Here is a 12,820-nt window from a genome sequence, read left to right on the forward strand (position 1 = left end):
ACCTCCCCCACCCCCTCCAACACAGAGGCCAGTCAGACCACCTCCCCCACCCCCTCCAACGCAAAGGCCTGTCAGACCCCCTCCCCCACCACCGCCTACTCAAAGGCCAGTCAGACCACCTCCCCCACCACCGCCTACTCAAAGGCCAGTCAGACCACCTCCCCCACCACCGCCTACTCAAAGGCCAGTCAGACCACCTCCCCCACCACCGCCTACTCAAAGGCCAGTCAGACCACCTCCCCCACCACCGCCTACTCAAAGGCCAGTCAGACCACCTCCCCCACCACCGCCTACTCAAAGGCCAGTCAGACCACCTCCCCCACCACCGCCTACTCAAAGGCCAGTCAGACCACCTCCCCCACCACCACCTACTCAAAGGCCAGTCAGACCACCTCCTCCACCCCCACCAACACAAAGGCCAGTCAGACCACCTCCCCCACCCCCACCTACTCAAAGACCTGTCAGACCACCTCCCCCACCTACTCAAAGGCCTGTCAGACCACCACCCCCACCTACTCAAAGACCTGTCAGACCACCTCCTCCACCACCACCACCACCACCCACACAAAGACCAGTCAGACCTCCTCCTCCACCAACACAAAGGCCTGTCAGACCACCTCCTCCACCTCCACCTCCACCTACAAGACCACCAGGTAATAAAATTCAACAAAGCAGTTATTTCATAATTTTTAATAACTTTAGCATTTTTAAGAATAAAATTGCTTACTGTTGCTTAATTCACGTGATGTAAATTAGTATTTTCAATGTTTTTTTTATATTGAAGAATCCATTTTTTGCGGACGCGAAAAAGGGTAACCATGCTTAAAATATTCAAATTGCTTCTGAACTTGTTTGTTCAAAACTAGATATGCCTGCTACTCGTTTGTATTTTACTGTAGATTTTGTTTTTATATTTAATGCGGTATAAAAATTTCTAAATTCATAATTGATTTTAATTTTAACAAAATTAATTTAAATTGATTTTCTTTATTGTAGATTTTTCTTTATTGCAGATATTTCCTTCATTTGTTTTGTTCTTTTTGTAGATAATTTAACTTAATCACTAATTTTTATCAGTTTAGTACCTCGTTAGGCAACGCATGCTTTTGAAATGATTTCATAAAATCAAACAATACTCTTCAATAATTTGAATTAATAATTAAACATATTTTTTGGAATCTTTAAATAATTAGATTCGAATCCATGAATCTTTTCAGGCTAATGGATTTATACAAATTTAGTTGAATGAGTGATCCAAATTATCTGCTATAAAGCATATTTAAAAACGATCAACATACACTCTATAACAAAAAAATCGACGCACCAAGAAGCAATCATCCGATTGCTTTGAAATTTCGTATGCATGAATGTTTTGAACAGATATGGCTGGAATGATGCCGACTGGGGACGTCTTTAGCGACGAATCCCGCTTCCAACTGTGTCCTGACGATTTACGAAGGCGTGTTTGGAGACGCACAGAGTAGAGGGGGGATCCTGCCTTCACTATTGCATACCACACCGGCCCTCAACAAGACATTATGGTCTGGGCTGCAATTTCCTTTGACAGCCGGGCCCCTTTGGTCGTCATTAGAGGTACACTTACTGCACAGCGGTACGTCGACGATATCCGAAGACCTGTTTTGCTACCGTTCCTTTTGCAGCTCCCTGGGCTGGTTTTTCAGCAGGACAATGCCAGACCACATACGGCACGTGTTGCTATGAACTGTCTGCAAGCTTGTCAAACTCTTCTTTGGCCTGCCAGATCACCAGATCTCTCTCCCATTGAGCATGTCTGGGATATGATGGGAAGGCGATTGCATCTGGCACGTAATGTTGATGACCTCGTTCGACAATTGGATCGAATTTGGCAGGAAATACCGCAAGAGACCTATTCAAGAGAAACTATTCAATTGTTCTGAAATTTTAATCATTTACTATTCTGTACATTGTCTTCCTATCCACCAATTTTCGTTTCAATCGGACAACTCGTTCTTGGTGCGTCAATTTTTTTGTTATAGAGTGTATTTTTATTCTACCCAGTGTACAGTAATTATCTCATACGATTAACGGATTCTAACAAAATGGTTTATAAACAATTGATTTGACTCACTGATTCAAATCCGCTTTCTCAAAACAAACTGTAATGGTGCATTATCTGATTCGCTTCTCTGACTAAAATAAACTAATGTAATTTAACAGGGAAATCATTTGATTAAATTAAATTTTTAAAATCAGTTTGAAATGGATCAATAAAGTTTAGAGTATCGTCAAATTACAATCAACAGATTCTAGGTTCTCTAGACAAATAAAAAAATGTTACTCAACTGATTCTTATCATTGACTGGATTAAATTGACTTGCTGATCAGGCCAAAATTAATTTAAATAAAGATTCTAATCAGTTTCAAAATGAATTAATAGAGTGTAATCGCATCAATGAAAAATAATCATTCGGTTCGTATCACTGACTGCAAAAAAATTCTTGAAATACTAAAAATCAAATAAATTATTATCAGTAATTTATTTGATTTTTCAATAAATCATATAAATATATCATATTATCAATAAATTAAAATCACTGTTAAATCTTAGTCATTGTAACAGAGAATGAAATAACAAATAACAATGTAACAGAATATAAAGGTGCTAAAAGTATTATTTTATTTATTTTCTGATGTATTTTTGTTCGTAACTCTCTCTCTTCTTTTTTTAAATGAAAAAGAATAATGATAATCATTCGGCACATTTATGTAGGCAAACAACCACCACCACCAGTAAGACCACCTGGTAAACAGCCTCCACCACCGGTGACAAGGCCGACGCCTCCCCCCCAAGTACGTCCACCACCGCCTCCACCTCCAGTTAGACCTCCTCCACCACCACCACCACCCGTCAGACCACCACCACCCGTTAGACCTCCACCAGGTACAAGACCACCTCCTCCAGTCAGGCCTCCACCAACACAACCACCAGTTAGACCACCTCCACCTCCTCCACCACCAGTCACAAGACCACCTCCACCAGTAAGGCCTCCACCAACGAAACCACCGGTAATGTTAAAAGCTTTTTAGTCGAAATTATCGAAGTTATTAATTTTTACTATTACGAAATTACGAAGTTATTATTTAACATGGTAAAATAAAAATTTATTTACTATTATGATAAAAGGCTTTTGACATTATATGATTAGAGTTTTTAGATGAATGATTGAGCACCAGGTCAATTTATTTTACTCTCTAAAGAGTATTACTTCATACAAGACTTTGTTTTGTATACTAATAGCGACTTAGATTTTATTTATTAAGAACATTGTGCTACGCTACTGAACTTCGATATTGGAATGATGTAAATCTTGGAAATCTTCTCAAAAATAAAACACAAGAACAAGACCACTTGGAATGTACCCCCAAAGCACCCATGGTATGTCCCCCCAAAGCACTGACCTGGAGGCTCCCTAGTCCAAGGTTTTAATAGACAGGAACAAACTATTCTTTCCCGTTTTCGAAGTGGTCACCTTAAATCAATGAAATTTTCGGAGGGATACAAGAACTTTGAAATTTGTACCAACTGTTCTTCATATCAGGCTTCGCCTCACCGAATCCTCGCGTGCCTGAGGCTCACCAAACAGGATTTAGCAGATGATCCATTGACGGTGTTGGATTTTTTGAGGGTGCATAACGTCATGGACCTGATCTAGCACTGCTGACCAAAGGGGGTGTGCAACAACAACAACATGAAGTAAATAGAATATAATCATCAAGATCACCGACAATGAAAATGATATAAGAACGCGTGAATGGGTTGTTTGCTTCGTGAAATACTTGATCTTAATTTGGATGATGTGTGTTTAAACACGAGCTACATTTCACGAAACAATTGGTAATTTCTCGAAATGTTCGAAGATCACTTAAATATTTTAACTAATTAAGATCAGGAAGTCAGGACGTGCTTAAAACCGTAAGTTTTTAAACCGCAACTTTTGAATATATGCCAGTTGACTCTTGTTTCAATGTAAAAATTTGCACTACCATTGCAGTTAAGAGAAAGGTTATTCTAGTCAAATTATCATAAAAATGCTCTTAAATATTATATGCTACTATAATTGCAACTGCATCGTAAAATGCAATTGGTAGGTCTGCTCAATTTACAGATTAATTTTTCATTTTTAAACATTTAAATAATACGTTATCGAAGCCTTAAGACAACGGCATTCTAAAGGAGAGAGCGAAAAGCTAAAAGAATAAGAAACGCGTGGAAAATTAGATTCCCAACAGCATGGGTGCATTAAGGGATATCTTAAAGTAATTGGTGCGTGCATGCTAAATTGCAAATTTGTGAGAATTAGAAATAAATTTTTTTGCTTCGTTTGTGTTTTTCACATTTTCCACTAACTCAAGTTTTTTTTTGTCTTCTATTTGAACTGTACTCGTATACTTCATTCATGAATAAATATCTTATTAAAATAAAAGCAACGAAGATAAATACAGAACAGTTGTCTTGGTTTAATATCAAGACATTTTTAAATCTGTTTAACAAATGACGTGCATTATATTAGTTACATTTTCCTTAGTGTTCGAATAATTGATAATATTATTTAACATATTTTGATCTACTTGTATTTTGAAAATACATGTTAGGTTTCAGTTCGAAGCTTCAAGGCTTTTTTTTTGGTGCAATCGAGAGGCTATTACGATTCACCGAGTAAGAAAATCATTTTAGTGTAGTATTTTAATGTAAAATATTACAGAAAGGAATGTAGAAGCAAAATCACTCATCAGTTTCTTCGATAATTTAATATTTTATGCATCGTTACGTTAAGAAAAATTCAAACGTATTTGCATTTTTTTAGGTAAGACCTCCTCCTCCACCACCACCTGTGACTCGACCTCCTCCTCCTGTTAGACCTCCCCCAACTAGGCCTCCATTGAGACCACCCCCACCTCCACCACCTCCAGTAACTCGACCACCTCCTCCAGTTAGACCGCCTCCAGTACAACCACCGGTAAGACCACCACCACCTCCTCCACCAGTAACTAGACCACCACCACCAGTAAGACCCCCACCAGTAACTAGACCACCACCAGTAAGACCCCCACCTACAAGACCACCACTTAGACCACCTCCACCCCCACCACCACCGGTAACTAGACCACCTCCACCAGTTAGACCACCACCAACTCAGCCACCAGTTAGACCTCCCCCGACACAGCCACCTGTCAGGCCTCCACCCATTCAACCACCTGTTAGGCCTCCGACACAGCCTCCTGCCAGGCCACCACCAACAAGACCGCCACCAGTCAGGCCTCCTCCAACACAGCCACCAATAAGGCCACCAACACAACCACCTGTGAGACCTCCAATTAGGCCACCACCACCCACATCCAGACCTGGAAGACCCCCTACTGGTGGAACTGGTGATGAAGATTGTGTGTCTGAAGGACCACCCGTTAAAGTTCCCAGACCTGATCGACCACAACTCGATGGATCAATGCCACCATGTGCACTAAGTGGCAGAAACTTTTGCATACTTACAGATGACTATCCAGCGTAAGTAATGAAAAGCATCTTCTTTTTTCTCTTTTTTATATTTAAGAAACACAGCTAAGCTACGAAACAAAATAGTCACCAAACCGTTATAAGTGTCCTGTTTTCAAAGTAAACACAATTTCGTAATTTTTCAGAAATAATAATTTATTTATTTTCAATAATGTTATATTAACCAAAAGTTTAACTAAATAAATAAGAAATAGAATAGAAAAAAATTATGGATTCTACAATAAACTTCAATTATAATTAGGAAAAAATATTTAAATACTTTTAAAGAACCCGTGTTTTGATATAAAATTACCGTAAAAAAAAAAGACTTGGATATCAGAAGAAAAATTTACAACAGAAGATTACCATGGAAAAGGGCAACAGGCGCATCTTTATATATAAAATACGGATGTTTTTGCAAAGTTATTTAGAATTAATGTAATATTTTCTGAATTTTTATACTAGACTGTAAAAAAAATTGTTGATTTAACAACTCTCTCACACAACTCTTAACATTTGTTTCAAATAGTGTAAAAGTTAAAGAGAAAATAAAAGTTCACGGTTCACGGGAAAGTAAATCGGAAATTCTACAAATCGGGCGAATTGTTGCATAGAGTATGCTTCACTTCGTCACGTGAGCGAAAAGAATACCAATGAAAAATTATAGTAAATGTCGTAGTTTCTACTTCTCGAAAGCTATATATCATCGGTACGAGATTTTATCCTAGCGAAATTTGATATGAGATTTGTATGAGATATCAAATTTTAAATCAATGGTTTCTTCAACTTTGCGCTTTGTAAAATGCATCTTGACATATGAAATATCTTGAAAAGAATGTGCAATAATATCAAATCATTCCTATTTTTTCAGAGACTTTGTAAATCGCGTGGTGGACAAGAGTATGACGAAAGTAAGAATTATGTATGAAGAATTGCAAACCGTCGGAGATCCTGAACTTTTCAAGAACCAATATGGCGACAGTGCAGCTGCTCGTGGTAGCTTCGCTTGCGAGACACAGGCCAATATAATGAGGCCAGGCTGGGCACAAGAGAGTGTTACTGGAGACTGGATGGTTATCATCAACACTGACCTCTTCCCACAGAAAGTTAGAACAGAAAGTTGCTCGTAAGTAAACTTTTTATTTTTTTTCCCATCGAATTTTAGACACTAACAGCATTGTTGCGTTGTATGATTCGTAGTTAGGATGGAACTTTTCAAGCATTCCAATGCGACATTTATTAGAATAACGCAAAGAATTACATAAAAAAACGTGTTACAAACGTAAATTTAGTTTCCAAAGTCAATTGTACTTTTTTAAAGTACACTTAAACAAAAGGATGGTTAAAACTAGTTGAATATGGTAAAATTGATCATATTTCGGGCTTTATGAAAACACCAAAAAAGCGGCAATTCTTACCAAGGAGCTTTGGTAATGAGTTTTGTAAAATTAACAGTTTAATATGTAATAATAAAATCTAGTAAATGGGGGTAAATCTCGTTATTTTAGCATGGAACTTTAGAACATGGTATAAAAACATTTTATTCGGTTAAATTTACTTTTCAGTTTCATATTTTTTACTTAATGTGCGGTGATGAGAATTATAATTTTGAAAATCAGTAATTCCGGTAAAACGTTATCATATGAACGGAAAATTTTCCAAATAAATGTTTTAAAAACCGTATATTTTGGTTTTCAATAGCAAAATTATGGTTTCTTTACAAAAATTTTCATTACCAAACAGAACGGTAATTTTTCTAGAGTTTTTTTCTCCATGTGACCTAAAAGGGACCGAAAACAGTTAATGACTATTTGAGTTGCGGAAAATTGGCTTACTAAATACTTTTTTTAAAAAATCTGGAACGGTCCTTATCCATTTTAGGATTGGTGCGATAAAGACAGCTTCCCTTAGTTTTGACAATAATAATGAAGATTGTAAGATAATTGTAAGATTTTTTTTATCTCTTACCCAGCGTGGATTTTAATTATTGATAAATGTAAAAACCAAAGCTGTCCACTTCATTTTGGACGTGCATAAGATGACCTTATTTCTTAAGGTTCATCTTGACTAAAACTTCTATGTAATATTTTTCTTCCCAGAAAAAGTTAAATAATAATAAAAAAAACTATTTTAAATATTCGGTAAATGTTTTAAATATTCAATATTTAATAATGATGAACAATATCAAGATTTTTAACTCTTTTATCGCGATGGACGAAATAACTCATATTCCAGAAATACTCGTTGTTCTCTACTGTTGTAGTAGTGAATATGGTTATTGATTGCAAATGATTACTATTTTTTAAAGTAAAATAATCAACTATTAAAGGAATTTGTATTTTAATTTAATTTTAGTGCTGTGAGGTAGCTCTATGAGTAGAGAGTGGGACAAAGGCGCGTCAATGCCGTGATGAAAGTGTTAATTTAAACACCGCTCTATATTTACTGTAATTTGGTAAATGTTTTTCAGTAGTTTAAAAAATATTTTTCATTTTACTTAAAATAAACTCCAGACAACTACACTTCAGTATATCGAAGTAAATGTAGCGAGTAATTTGAAAGCGCACTTACCTCTTGTCTACTTTCAAATTTCAAAACACATACATAAAATACGACTCATTTCAATCTGCAAATTACAACTTTATATATCCATTTCAATTTTATCAAAACTTGAAATACTGCTTGATTTTGTTTAGGAAGTCGCCGTACTTACAACCGTTTTACATTTCTTTCGTTTGATTTAACAGGCTTATCATCAGATATTCTAACCTGAAGATTTTATTTAACGAATTATATATCTTGTTGCCAACCATAAACTTACAAATGATATCGTTTTCTTTTTCCACAGGAGACCAAACGAATCTTGTTCTTTTATATCACCATATTAACATCAGACAACCGTTTTGCATTTCTTTCGCTTGATTTAACAGGCTTATCATCAAATATTCTAACCTCAAAATTTTATTTAACGAATTATATATCTTGTTGCCAACCATAAACTTACAAATGATATCGTTTTCTTTTTCCACAGGAGACCAAACGAACCTTGTTCTTTTATATCACCATATTACGATTCTACTTGCCAACAAAGATACAGTCTTCACAGGTTGCTTGCTGTTTATCCACATGACCCTAACCGTAGTCCAGTAGTGGCTCTATTCAAGTTCCCAGCTGGTTGTTCTTGCAGAGTGGATCCAATAAGGAAAAATGACATAGAACAAAGGAAAATCAAACGATAATAATTGAACTGCAAACGATTTGTGAATCAAAGAACTGTGATGTACATAAAACTCAATATTCGGAAAACATTTTTTTTAACTGCATTGTTTTTGCCAAAATGGCCAACCTCTGTATAACGGACACTCGTACTCGGTTATGTTCCTCATATAGAGTGTTAGCTAGTGTTGTCGAAGCGTTCAAGAAACGTTTCAGTCGATGTAAATATTAGTCATATCACGAAACAATACGGTTGAGATCGAAAGTCATTTGGGATATTTGTAATTAGAATTAATGTTGCCAAACTACAAAAGATAATGAGCATTATATCAAATTTAAAAATAACCGATAAAATACTTTCTACCTTTTAAATTGAAAATGTATTTAAAAAAACACTATCTGCTTTCATAACTGAAAATTCAATTTTTAAATTCATGTAACTATTCTGCTAAACTTTCGCCTTTTGTTTATTTGAAACCCATAAAAGATTAATTGAGAAAAAAGCTTTTCTTTAAATTGTAATTTAATTTGATATTCTTGTTTAACAAGCAGTTTGTTTTGTAATTACCATTCTAACTATATAATTTAAGAGTTCTTGCTAAAAATTAATACAAAATATATATGTTAGAGGTCCCAAATTAGTGAAGAGATGAAAAAGCAAGAATAATTTCGAAATATGCCGTATCACGATTGAGTAAGGTCAGATTAACGACATTAAAACCAGTTTGATTGCTAGATAAAACATGGGGTTGTTTATAACCGTATAGCCGTAGTTTCTTCCGGCACTCAAACAAGTTTTGAGGATAATAATCACGTCATTCTGAACTTAAACTAAAGTGGTTCCTCCGACGACCTTTTTGCTTTTTCGTCGATATTTTAATTTGAGACCACTAGTGTGCATGTTTTCTTAATAATTTTTAAAAAGGACTCTAAAACTATGATTAATGCTTGTTATTACGAAACGCACTTTGTTTAATATTTTTAAATTTAAAAAAAAAAAGTAAGGGTTGGGAATTTAAAATAGTTTAAACTCAAGTGATTCATAATATAATGTATTCAAACATTTATTTAGAAATTTAAATGATCTCCAAATCATTTTATTTAAATAGAGCTAATCATTTAAACATAAAACATAAAGCTCAATGAACCAGAAATTTTTATTAATAATTTGTTCAAAATTAATTTTTTTAATATTTTCGGAATTTTTTTCTAGCACTAATTCAGTCTCAAATGTCTAAAAAAAACTTAAATTACAAAGTAAAGTTATTTAAAAATAAAAATTACTAAATTTTTAAGATTAAAATTCAAATTAATAAAATAATTTTTAGCTAAACAAACTAAAAATAATTTTTGAAATTCAAAGTATTTTATGTTCTCAAATTCAAAAATTTATTAAAGTATTATCCTAATCTCAATATTATTATTTATTGTCCCAATTATATCCAATATAATAATGTTTAATAGTTGAAGTTTTGAGCTAAATATTTATTTAAAAGTTTAAATAATATTCAAATTTTTTTCTTTTAATAGATTCACTTATTTAAAATAAAATATCATGCTTGATACTAAACATAAAATAAATCCCCAATTGTTCTAAACTGAAATTCTATTTTATAAGATCATACTATGTCAGACATTGTTGCGAAATTTATACAATATAACAATGACTAAATAAATAAATTCACAAAAATTGAAATATCATTTTTCAATATTAAAATTTTTTGAAAAAAATTGAAACGTCTATCTGGGTTTATTATAGTATTATTTATTAAATATAATAAAAATCGGGCTTTGGTAAGTTTTAAAGCATTTAAAACCGATTAAATTTTAAAGGCGTTAACATTTCAGACAGCAATTAGTGATATAAATGACACCTTAAGATAGAATAAAACAATGATAACGTGAAAAAGTAAAAAAAAATCTTTAAAACTGTGATTTATTACCATAAAAACCCTTTAGCAGACTTAAATACATCGTAATTGTTTCTGGAGGCAATCACGGAATAAAGTGTTCCGATTATGTTTACTTAATCGTTTCCCAGAGAAATCGTTTTCTCTTAGAAGTAATAGCGATCTTTTATTGTTTCAACCAAATTTGTGGAAATGAATAACAGGGTGGAGTTGTTCATAATCCTTTAAAAAAACATTTTCAATAGAACAGCTTTTAATCTCTTGAAAATAATTTATGGACTATAAACTTACAGTTATAAGTACAATATCATATGTTTTCTACAACTCACAAAGGCACTATTTAAACTTTTTTAATTTTTTTATGCTTTCAAATACTTTATGGGTTACATACTGCAATTACGTGCATTCAAAAATTAAAAAAAGTGGTTGAATACTCTTTTACAATGCTGTGAAATATTTCAGCATTGCATGGTAAGATTATATGTGGTCCAATTTTAAACACGGTTAAAAAAAGAAATTTCTCTATTGTGTAAAATAATTTAGCTGTACATACTTCAGTTATGCGTTTTCAAAACTTAAAAATTCTAAAAAAAACTTAAATTTTATACATATTTCAATTATGTGAGTGCAAAATTTAAATGCGGTTCAAAAAAAACAAAATTTATAATGTTGTGAAAGCATTCAGATATACATATTTCGATTAAGTGAGTTCAAAATTTAATAACGGTTCAGAAAAAAAAAATTTTACAAAGCTATGATATCTTTCAGATATACATATTTTAATCAAGTGAATTCAAAATTTAATAAAGATTAAAAAAAACTATTTTAATAGGCTGTAAATCTTTTAAATCAAATATGATATGAATCTACTTATTTATTTAAGTACTTTCAAAATTTAATAATAATTTTAAAAAAAACTATTTCGTTCAGGTGTGAATTTTTTTAAGGTAATTTTAATTTTTTTAAAGCCGTCCATGTATATTTCACATATGTAAACCTAAAAATTTAATAACGTTGTAAAGAAAAACTATTTTACAGAGCTATAAAATCTTTCGGATATACATATTTCAATTAAATGTATTCAAAATTTAAAAACTGTTCAAAGAAAAACTATTGAATATGCTGTGAAATACCACAGCCATACAAACTTCAATTAGTTTTGCACAAAATTTAAAAGTTCTTCATAGAAAAATTCATATTTTACGTCTTTCATGGCAAAGTTTCGCCATTTATTCTAGAATAAGTTGGTTCTATGTGTGATCTATTCTCTTAGTTTTATGTTGAGTTGTTCTAAGTATTTGATAATATTCTTTGTATGAATTGATTTTTTACTGATGATTTTGTATAATAAATTTTTAATTGTTAATGCTGCCGAGTCTTATTTACTTAAATTTTTGTAGCTTCATAAATATGGAATAAATACTTTTCAAAACTATTTTTCTTCTGAAAGACTAAAACTATTACAGAATATGTAATTAACGGAATTGTAACAAGAACTTACTGAAGAATTTCGGAGTATAAGCTATAATTCTGAAATATGATTAAAAATTTATGATTTATAGATCTTCAGTCTGTCTAGAATTAGCAATTTTAGATACGATAGAGGGCAGGACGGTAGGGCGCTGGGCCCATGTTCATGGGTTCGAACCCCGCCGCCCGAAGTAAGTTAGTAGTAAAGTGATTGATGCATGTTAAATCTGTTGAGTCACAAAAGTCGTCCATGTTCCCATAACAAATCAATACATCTGGGGGTACTGGATCGGAGATCGATCGTTCTCTGATTCAGGTCAAAATTACGATCTGTGGATGAATGAATGGATGTATGAAGGGTTCGCCCTATAAACGGGTGTGGCAGGAAGTCGAATTCTTGGCCATAGATGGCGCCACTGGAAAACAAGAACAATCGCACTCTCTGTCTAAACAGGCATACGTCAACAACAACAACAGATAAGATAGAACTTAGATAATAATTCAATGAAAATATTTTAAAATAACGCAAAAAATATAATATATGCTAAAAATTTTAGATATGTTCCAGCATTTTTACGAAATTTATCACTAAAATTGGAATATAAGTTTCAGAATATCTAAAATTAGACAATAGTTTAATGAACGCACTTAGTGATGTTACATCGCTCTGAGCTCAGAATGACTTAAACAT

General features: G+C 33.3%; 1 protein-coding gene across 1 annotated transcript in view; it reads left to right on the forward strand.

The window, feature by feature from the left end:
- LOC107448607 (basic proline-rich protein) overlaps positions 1-12,025 on the forward strand; it is an 18,894-nt gene extending 6,869 nt beyond the window's left edge. Inside the window, exons 3-7 of the mRNA XM_071183930.1 lie at positions 2-653; positions 2,753-3,048; positions 4,848-5,545; positions 6,405-6,659; positions 8,565-12,025. Of these exons, the coding sequence (XP_071040031.1) occupies positions 2-653; positions 2,753-3,048; positions 4,848-5,545; positions 6,405-6,659; positions 8,565-8,772 (2,109 nt within the window). The 3' untranslated portion in view covers positions 8,773-12,025. The remainder of the gene's footprint in view (position 1; positions 654-2,752; positions 3,049-4,847; positions 5,546-6,404; positions 6,660-8,564) is intronic.
- Positions 12,026-12,820: the final 795 nt, after the last annotated feature.

Source organism: Parasteatoda tepidariorum, chromosome 8 (genome assembly GCF_043381705.1).
Source record: "Parasteatoda tepidariorum isolate YZ-2023 chromosome 8, CAS_Ptep_4.0, whole genome shotgun sequence".
NCBI lineage: Eukaryota > Metazoa > Arthropoda > Arachnida > Araneae > Theridiidae > Parasteatoda > Parasteatoda tepidariorum.